The sequence below is a fragment of the Dendropsophus ebraccatus genome, chromosome 1 (genome assembly GCF_027789765.1).
Source record: "Dendropsophus ebraccatus isolate aDenEbr1 chromosome 1, aDenEbr1.pat, whole genome shotgun sequence".
In the NCBI taxonomy this organism is placed as follows: domain Eukaryota; kingdom Metazoa; phylum Chordata; class Amphibia; order Anura; family Hylidae; genus Dendropsophus; species Dendropsophus ebraccatus.
In genome coordinates, this window is record NC_091454.1 from 146198373 (window position 1) to 146209047 (window position 10675).

The 10675-nt window shown below is 42.4% G+C and overlaps 1 protein-coding gene across 1 annotated transcript in view; it reads left to right on the top strand.

Moving 5' to 3' along the window:
- SCAMP2 (secretory carrier membrane protein 2) overlaps window positions 1–7187 on the top strand; it is a 43335-nt gene extending 36148 nt beyond the window's left edge. Inside the window, exons 5-9 of the mRNA XM_069981454.1 lie at window positions 2016–2144; window positions 2900–3062; window positions 3922–4023; window positions 4102–4219; window positions 5204–7187. Of these exons, the coding sequence (XP_069837555.1) occupies window positions 2016–2144; window positions 2900–3062; window positions 3922–4023; window positions 4102–4219; window positions 5204–5350 (659 nt within the window). The 3' untranslated portion in view covers window positions 5351–7187. The remainder of the gene's footprint in view (window positions 1–2015; window positions 2145–2899; window positions 3063–3921; window positions 4024–4101; window positions 4220–5203) is intronic.
- Window positions 7188–10675: the final 3488 nt, after the last annotated feature.

Sequence of the window (10675 nt, forward strand, 5' to 3'; positions counted from 1 at the left end):
GTACAGGCTATTGCTGTGACAGGGGGGAGAGAGGCTGGGGTGCCAGGGGGGGGGGGGGGAGAGGCTGGGGTGCCAGGGGGGGGGAGAGAGGCTGGGGTGCCAGGGGGGGGGAGAGAGGCTGGGGTGCCAGGAGGAAGCTAATGTGAAGGGAGGCTGGAGTGACAGGGGAGAAGCTTACGTGGGGCACAGGGAGGAGGCGCAGTAGAGGCAGGCTGGTTCCCCGCAGTACAGTGGATACGGTGAGCTTTCGGCACGGACAGGCTGTAATACACCGGCCCGGAAGCTCACAGCTGCTGCCCCTCGGTTACCGGACTTCTCTCCTGCTCTGCAGCGTCGCGATGTCACGTGGTCGCCGAGCAGGAGAGAAGTCCGGGCACTGAGGGGCAGCAGCTGTGAGCTTCCGGGCCGGTGTATTACAGCCTGTCCGTGCCGAAAGCTCACCGCATCCCCGTAACTGTACTGGGGGGACCGTCCTATCCAGCCCACCCCTGGCTGGTCTGCTGGAAGGTTAGTGGGAGCGGTCCGCGGGCCAGTCCGACACTGTTTGGGGAGGCTAGGGAGGGGAGAGAGCTGCACAGAGCTCTCCTGTCTACTCTCTGTGCGGTTTCTCTCCTCCCCTGTCCTCGTTCCTCTTGCTGGGCAGGGACTTCAAAAAAATGGCGCCGCCACCCCGCCCCAGTTAATTCAGCTGTGTACTGCACATGTCTATGCACATGTGCAGTACACAGCGACGGAGCCTCCAGTTTAAGTGAACCAGACGGACTCCGTCGGTTCACTCTAATGTTATGGAGGTGCCGTATAGTGTCTGTGTGTGTGTCGTGAAATGACGTCACACACAGACACTATTAAAATGGCAGCCCCCTGTGCATACATTCATTTGATTAAAAGACACTCAAGCCCTATGCAAAAAAAAAATTAAAAAAAATGCAAAACACCTATTTTTTCTTATTACCTTTTATTAAAATTTTTTCAAAAATGTGACACTGTCCCTTTAAAGGGCTAGATGTGGCCCGTGGGACGCACAATGCCCAGGTCTGATCTACATGATCCAGAAGGAGGCATGGGAGAAGGTAACGTGGTCAGATGAGGCCAAAATAGAACTATTTTGGGATGAACTCCACTCTTCATGTTTGGAGGGAGTAGGATCAGTACAACCCCCAAGAACACATGAAGCATGGTGGTAGAAACCTCACACTTTGGGGGTGCTTTTCTGCAAAGGGGACAGAATGACTGCAGTGTATTAAAGAGAGGATGGATGGGGGCCATGTATTGCGAGATTTTGGCCAACAACCTCCTTCCTTAAGTAAGCATTAAAGCATTAAAGAGCATTAAAGATTAGCCGTGGCCGGGTCTTCCAGCATGACAATGATCTGAAGCACACAGCCAGGCCAGCCAAGGAGTGGCTCCATAAGAAGCATTTCATGGTTCTGGAGTGGCCTAACCAGTCTCCAGACCTGAACCCAATAGAAAATATTTGGAGGGAGCTGAAACTGGATGTTACAGCCTGGAATCTTAAGAGATCTATAGAAGATCTGTATGGAGGAATGGGACGAAATCCCAGCTGAAGTGTCTGCAAACTTGGTCAAGAACTACAGGAAACATCTGACCTCTATAATTGCAAACAAAGGTTTCTGTACCAAATAGTAAGTTCTGTTTTTCAGAAATCCTAAATAATTATTTCCAGAAAATTACATTGCTTGATTCTTAACTTTTCTCTATAGATCCTGTCTCTTACAGGTGAAGTCTACCTACGATGAAACTTGCAGAGCTCTTCATACTTTGTAGGTGGGAAAATCTGCAGTATATCAAATACTTATTTCCCCACTGTATAAAAGTTGTTGCCGGGGGTGTGCCAAAAATAAAAAAATAACCAATACTTACCTACTTAGGTCCCGTTCGACACACCACCAATATAGTGTTGATGTTACTAAGAATAGTGCATTAATTTTAAAAGCTGGATAACCCCTGTAAGCAATATAATAAGTCTGCCTGACATGCTTTCTCCCTTTCTACAGTAAGACAGAATAACTGGCCTCCTCTTCCTTCTAAGTGCCCCATTAAACCATGCTTCTATCAGGACTTCTCTGCAGACATCCCAGCAGATTTTCAGCGCACTTGTAAAATGCTGTATTACCTATGGATGTGTAAGTATCTAGCTGGGAATGGGGTAGTGACACATACCTGTAAATGCCTTAGAAAAAGAATTTATCACAATCTCCGTAGTGATATAAAAGTCTTGTGTTGTAAACTTTATTATTCTTTTAGGGCCAGTTCACATAGAGTAAAATCGTCAGAATCCCGTCCGCCGTCTGTTTCATTGGGACGGCTTACGCCACTCCATGTCAATTCTTTAAGCGTAGATCCGCGGAAGCAGAGGCACGCGAGCCACAGTATTCCGACGATTTTACTCCGTGTGAACTGGCACTTATGCTGGGTTTACACAAGGAACCTTTATGATGGAGTTGTCACAGTACTAGGGAATGAGGGTTTGAAGGTCTTACTTACATTGTTACATTACGTTACTACATTGTTTCCCCTGATAGGGTTTTTCTATAGATAATAAGGTATATCCAGCCAATAGATTTTTCTATTGCAAAAATTCTTCACAGATCTTTTTTTTTAAACATGGAATTACACCCAGTAAATGGGGCTAATCCACTTACAGGCTAAAATCTACATCAGGAAGTAACTGTTTCGCCTCAAAACACATTTACAAGTGTGCACAAAAAATAAAATCATATATTATATGACCTTTTTATTGTATTTGAGATGATCCCTCATCCTGTTGGTGTGTGTGCTGTGAGCCCAGAAATGGGCAGTGTGGCTGCTGTACAGAAATGTAACATGATGATACCTATATTATTGTATATTGGAATTAATACTGTGATTCTTTCTCTAGTTCACTCTGTCACACTTCTGCTTAACCTTCTGGCTTGCTTGGCATACTTCACCGCTAACGCTGAGACTGGTGGTGTCGATTTTGGCTTATCCATCTTGTGGTTTATATTGTTTACACCTTGTGCCTTCATATGCTGGTACCGGCCAATCTACAAAGCATTCAGGTAAATTTTTCTTCAGACCTTGGAATCTCTGTTTTGTCTATAAATACAACATATATATAATTAAGCATGAAAAGGTTAGAGAGAATAACTCTGCTACCACATATTGAGGTACACTTTTCCATAAGTGTCAAAGGCACCTGGAAAGTGGCCATACACATTGGATTTTTTCATTTTATTTTTATTCTTGGTATGTACATAAAAAAAGGCACTGCTAACACAATCTGGAAAGTCTTCTGAGATGAAATCGGTGGTGGTGGTACATAATAAACCCACCAGCAGTGTATCCTCATGCACTCCTTAATAAAAAAAATATTTCCCATTTATGCATTTTTAAAGTGTCAAAACTTTAAACATGTCATAGAAACATGTCAAAAGTTTTGATCAGTCCAGGTTACAAAAAAAGTCAGTCTCATAATGTAAGTCTATGGAGCCCTGGTCTTCTCCCAGCTTCTTCTCCCAATTGGTACAGATCTGAACACTCAGACCCAGGCCGATCAAAACTTTTGACATGTCTTTATTCTCAAAAGTTTTCCCAAATGACAGTGACACTTTAATATAACCCATATAAACTTTTGTGAAACCTTTCCCACAGATCTAGATTTTTTATAGTTCCATTCAGCGCGTAAGTCTTGACATGGGAGTCTGTATCCTAGAAGAAGCACTAGTGCTTCTTAAATGTTTAGGGACCATTGCTGCTGCAGCATAGGTGCGCACTGACCCTTTTATATATCCCATATGGAACTTACTAAGTAGCCAGACAGTGACCCAACATTTGCAGCCACAGGGCTCTGCCCCAAAGGTCAGTATTAGATGTTAAGATTGTAATAAAGTCTGAATCTGACACACTATTTCTTTACAGGACAGACAGCTCCTTCAATTTCTTTGTGTTCTTCTTAATCTTCTTCTGTCAAATCGTCATTTATATCATACAAGCGGTTGGCATCCCTCACTGGGGAGACAGGTAAGTTTGAAGTTCCTCCCATTGTTCTCCTCTGTGCCATCCTTCTTACTTATCCCACATCTTTTTGCTTCATTGCAGTGGCTGGATAATAGCGTTGGCCATGATAAAAACTAACACTGCAGTTGCTGTGATAATGATGATTGTGGCATCGTTCTTTACTGTGTGTGCCGCCTTATCTCTGTTCCTGCTCAAAAAGGTAAATCTACAATAAAGCTTGTAATGTTGCAATAAAATTACAAAGGCCTGCTAATTTGAGCTGATTTATTTTGTCATGTATCTTATTTTTCTGTACCTTATTTTTTTTTTTAGTTCAGTAAACCTACTAGTATAACAAGATGCAACAGGGCACAGAAATGATGCAGGTTCCATTTTTTTCTGTCCTGTTCTAATAGAAGGCAGTGGCAACACTATGCATCAGAATGGAAAATCTGTTCCATCCTGTTTTAAAGGTGACCTAGTCTGCAGCTGCCACCAGAGATTGGGTAGTTTTACACCCAGTGGAGGAGATTTATCAAACATGGTGTAAAGTGAAACTGGCTCAGTTGCCCCTAGCAACCAAAGAGTCTGTGAGGAATGAAAGGTGGAATCTGATTGGTTGCTAGGGGCAACTGGTCCAGTTTCACTTTACATCATGTTTTATAAATCCCCCCACTGTGTTACTATGAAAAATGCCATGTCCTTCAGGGCTTGTTTTCTTGTTGTTGCACCCAAATGATTTAGTGAAGTCTTTAGGGAAAATCCATCCTTTGCAGCTTTTATTTCTTTCAGTGCAGTCTGTGATTACATCCACACCAAAATCTTTGCAGATTTGTATTGCACATTTTAGAATTCTCCCTCTGTTCTTTCCTAAAACAAAACAAAAAAAGGTATTTCAGCGGCACTTACCATAAAATTTTTTCTATATGCAAATTCCAATAAACCTCACATCAGGAATAGCAGACACACACCACCTCCTGCATGCCTACTATCGCTTTGTACCTTCCGGCCCTTTCTCGAGGTATGCCAGCTATCATCGGCAATCCTGTAGTCCTGTAGGGATTAGATATCCCCTATCTTGTTTGCTGATAAGTTATAGTCTTTGGATAACCCCTTTAGGTTTATACTCCCTCTAATGCTGAAGAGTGGTTTTGCTCTGTTATTTGGAGTGCTCCCTGCATTAATGTATATATGTTTCTTACAGGTTCACTCAATGTATCGCAGAACAGGTGCAAATTTCCAGAGAGCACAGGAAGAGTTTTCACAGGGCATCTTTTCCAATCGCACAGTTCAAAATGCAGCTGCTGGAGCTGCCACCTCGGCTGCTAGGGGGGCATTCCAGGCAAACTGAGAATCTTGATTGCATTACTTCAACCTTTTATACACTTCTGACTATTTCCCCTATCCCTCCTCCTCCTATTTCTCCAGAGAAGAAACTCATTGTCTTTCTTTAGCAGTTGCCTCAGTAATGGCTCTGGTGGTTGTACCCAGCACTCCATATAATGCCACTTCCACCAAGAGACTGTGAAGTTCTACATATATATGTACATAAATATATAGTTAGGCATAAAAATGGATTTACTTAATGCTTGACCTTTTTTATTTGAGGCTGAATTTTTGTCAGATTTTTTTTTTTTTTTAATTTGGAAAGGGGAATGAATGATATGTCTGTAAAACACAAATCTGTGGTAATGAAGTGCTTGTTCTATGTTGAGACAGAGATGTAAAATATGTAGATTCCTCTCTTGTATATGTTTCCTCTCGTATTTCTATGTTTGCTGCAAAAGCCATTTTATGCACCAGTGTTCTTTCACTAGAGGCTACAAGATGGCGCTTCAGATTTAATTTCAGCTCTCTGGCCATTCCAGGAATGATACTTCTTAAATATTAAAGGCATTCTGTCTATCCTAACCTGCCAATAGGGCAGATGACAGGGAGGCCACACATATATTTTTAGCTATGTCTGCTGTGGCTTTATGGGGAAAGCTTAACTTTTATAACTATAAATATTAGAGGTTTGGGTGCATTGGTGGCATTCCTTTACATTTCAGTGCATTGGTCTGCCCTCCCACCAGTTCATACAGAACTAGAGATGAGCGAACCTGGAGCATGCTCGAGTCCACCCGAACCCCAACTTTCGGCATTTGATTAGCGGTGGCTGCTGAAGTTGGATAAAGCCCTAAGGCTATGTGGAAAACATGGGTATAGTAATTGGCTGTATCCATGTTTTCCCGACAACCTGAGAGCTTTATCCAAGTTCAGCAGCCACCACTAATCAAATGCCAGTCGTTCGGGTTCGGATGGACTCGAACCCGAACCCGGTTCGCTCATCTCTATACAGAACACCTCTCCATCACCATTCACTGCAGAGATCAAATGAATGTTCTTTAATAGTTATTCTGCAGGAGCTGGCAGGCGGATTGGTGAGGAGTAAAGAGACGCCCGCAGTGCATCTGATCTCTCATTTACATATAAGGTTTTCTCTATAATACCACAGTGCATGGACAAAATGAAGGTATGCTTCCTCATTCCCACTGTTTTATGCCCTATTTGAATCAGCAGAGTAGGAATGTCTAACTTGCTGATAGATTCCCTTTAAGGCTGGTGTTACTCGCAGCATTTTTTTGCAAGAGGGCTTTTTTCATGTTGAGCCAAAGTCTGAAGTGGCTCCAGCAGGAAAGATAAGAGTAAGGCCTTCCTCAATATTTCTCATTACTTCTGAATTCACAACTGCATTTGTCTCAAAAAAATAATTAAAAGCTGCCACACAAAGCTTTGTGTGACACCACCATTAAGTGCACAGATTGTTACCTGTAAGCACTCCTGTCTGTGGCCTACCATGCTGGCAGGATATTCTTTTGTAAGGATTTCTCACCATTCAGAATAAAATTGATGTTTAAGTGTTTACGCCGCAGCAGTGGATGGACTTTTAGGGTAGCTTCACACATATCGTATCGCTGTGTTTTTATCGCTGCGTTTTTTACATGAAAATCATGTGAAAATCAAAACGCGCATGTAAAAAACGCAGCGTTAAAAACGCAGCGATACGGTACGTGTGTAGGCACCCTTATAGGTACAAGTCACAGACTAAATAAATGTAAATGACTGCACCAGCTGTGTATAATGTTAACTATTCCCCCTACAGTGCCTAACGAGTGAAAATCAAAATAAATCTATTTTCTACAAGGCCTATGCGTACTTTTGTGTTTCTTAACTATTCAGCTTTGATGTTTCTTGGTAATTGTAATGAGGAATTTGTTATTACATGTGGTTGTAAGAGCCTGGAGTTGCCAATGTAAAGTCCATGTGGTGACCACAATTATCAAGGAACCTCAAGCGCTAGTGGTGGAACTGCATAGTGGGCCATAATACTAGAGGGCACATGGGTGCTGCACAGAGGGTAATTCTATATAGGGTACAGAGGCAGCCTAATACTATATGAGGGGCTGTAGAGGTTGGCCCAACTTAGAGGGGGCCTAATAGTATATTAAGCCACAGAGGGGGCCTAACTACTATATGGGAGCAGACACTGAGGGGCCTAATACAATATATGTATTCAGAGATGGACCTAATACTTTACTGCTCAAAAAGTACAAAAACTAAATCGGGAACACAGACAATGTAACTTCAAGTCAATTACACTTTGGTGAAATCAATCTGTCCAGTTATTCAATGTTTCCTGCTATTGAGACAACAGGTAGAAATTATAGGCAATGCACATGATTAAGAGGGATCCGCCCCAAGAAAAGTTGTGTCAGGAGAAGCAGCCCAAGCCAAAACCTCCAGTGATATGTGCACACAGCCCAAGTTTTACTGCAACAAAAAGTAAAATAAAGTCTAAACAAGTGACTGCAAAGCTGTGAGTAGTGCACTATTATATATACTGACTAAGTAAAGCAACATTGATCTGCCCTCCGCTAATCAAGACGCCAGCCTTTCAGTGCCTCTCCACTCCCTCGGGTGCCGGGGGAAAAGCTGGATCCAATCCTGGGAAACAGAGAAGTTTCTCTGGATTGGATCCAGCTTTTCCTGGCATCCTGGGAGGAGCAGTAGGAAGCGGAGCAGCACTGAAAGGCTGGCTGCTTGATAAGCAAAGCACGGATTAAAAAACTGCTTTGTTTAGATGAGTGATTCACTCATCTCTACCAGATTGAGTTGAATATTGGTGGTCTCCTTGAGTACTGTGAGTTAAAGCTCAATTGCACACTATCAGCAATCAGTATTTTGAATGCAGTTAAATTGTACCTGTCGTTAGAACAAACGTCTGACATGTTAAAGCCACATATCAGAAGTTTGTATTGGTGGGGGGTCTGGGTGCTGAGACCCCTGCCGATTGCTAGAGCAAAGGGGCAGAAGAAGCTCTTAGCAGAGCACACTCTGCCCCTTGATTTCTGCTCTGAATTCTAATGTTGCAATTAAAGAAATTATAATGGTGCCTATGGAACATCCAGGGGATGTGATAGCTGGAAGTTCCATAGGCTCCATTATAATTCCTTCAACTGCAACATTAACATTTAGAACGGAGATGAAGAAGCAGAGCATGTGCTGGTAAGTGCTTCTGCCCCTCGTTTCAGCGACCAGGGGGGTCTCCACACCTAGACCCCCAGCAATATAAACTTGTGTAACGTGGCTATAACATTTCAGAAGTTTTTTCTAATGACAAGTATGCTTTAAACAGCCAAGCCACATGCTCAAAACCTTTACAATGCTGTATGTACTAACTGCATAGTCCCAGAGATCTCAGTTGGGCATTAAATATGCAGTGACTATATCAAAGGTTTTGTACTTGGCTTTTACTTTTTTTAAATTATCCCTTAATGCTATTATCTCCTTAATTCCAAGAATAACCTACACAGATCAGAATCTACTGTAATGTTCACTGGATAGTCTCTGACTTTCCCATTCATGTTGATATGGATCTAACAGGATGATAAACTGGAAGGTGAACTATGATCAAACCACTGGTGTTTGGATAAGAAATACAACACACACCCACTGTATGTACTTTGGTCTATTAGAAGTCACAAGTACACTCTGTCATAAAGACACACTGAACACACCTTTGATTACATTTTTTAAGTGTATGTCATTTCTAAGCCTAACATGGCATTCACTTGGCAATGTGGGCAGACAAGTGCTGCATATCTTTGCACACCACAGGCAGGGAGAAACATCATCCATGGCACGTAGAGACCATAAGTATAGCCAGTATAGGCTCTAGTGGAGGCTGTGGATTAAGCAGCAGTACCTGGGGTAAGGCCAGGTTCAGTTTTGTTTTTTGTTTTTGTGCATTACTTGCAAAAAAAAAAAATGCATTGAAAAACATGCAGTGTGAATCCCATTGTTCTTATTTGAAATACATGCAAAATTTTACAGTTTGTATTCTACTCATAAGGCTGTAACTGCCTTATACCATATGTGTGTGTGTGTGTGTGTGTGTGTGTGTGTGTAATATATATATATATATATATATATATATATATATATATATATATATATATATATATATAATAAACACACACACACACACACACACGCACGCTGTATCTTCCTGCATATAAGACTGCTTTTTAACCCAGGAAAATCTTCTCAAAATTTCGGAACCATACTGGAGAATCTGCGGTTGCGGAATACGGTGGGGGTGCTAAAAAATCTCTGCATCCCTGCCATATGTGGCAGACGTCTGGGGGTATGGAAAAAAGCAAAATGGTAGAATGGCACTGTGATCAGAAAAACACACCTCTCTCAACCGTCTGGCCCACCCTTGTATCCTACCGTATTACTGTACCACCATCTCTGCCTCTCAGATCTCACTGCTGTCTGATGTTTTTTATTAATTTTTATTTGATGTACTTTAGAAGAGGGGTAGTCTTATACTGAGAGTATATCCCAAACTTTGTATTTTAACTGGAAAAGTTGGGGGTCGTCTTATACGCCGAAAATACGGTGGTGTGTGTGTGTATATAAATATATAGCCAACCTTCCCATGAAAAGTGAGCAGCTTGCTCAGGTCTAACCTTTCTTCCAGAAGGAAGCTAGTCAGTTTAGAGTAGCCCCTCTAAGGAGAGGAAGTTTAGTGTGGACATTTGGAAGGCTAGTGCGGTCTCTCCAGGTCAGCTTCTCCATGGGAAGAGGAAGAGAATATGTCGGGGTACAGCTTGGCTTTGAAATGTTTCTGCTAACAATTGCTGTCAGAGGGACCCCTCTAACTTGTCCTACACCATGAGAGGGCTGGAGAGTAGATGTATACAGATTGCACCCCATTAATGGGAGAAGTGGATACCACCTCTGAGCTCTACCAGGATCACTGCATGCTTCTTTAGTGAAGAACTGTTCCATTTTTCCAAATACCTGTGCCTTGTCATGTTATTGTACAATTTACACCACAGGCACACTCTGTCCCCCAGGGCAAACACAGTGTAGCAACACTGAAATGCTACACTTTGTGTGCCCTGGGCAACAGAGACTACTACCACCATCAGTGCACCCATCTGTCATTGTACCAATATGAGAAACTGTTTCAGGCTCAGAAGTCCCAGTCCTGCTACTGTGCCAATACATCTGGTGGTTGCAAGTACTGCAAGAAAAAAAATTTGTCCTACCTAAAATTTTCATTTCCTGGAGTCTGTAGGCAGAACAGCATGGGAATTGTTTTTTTTCCTACATGGAGGCATAA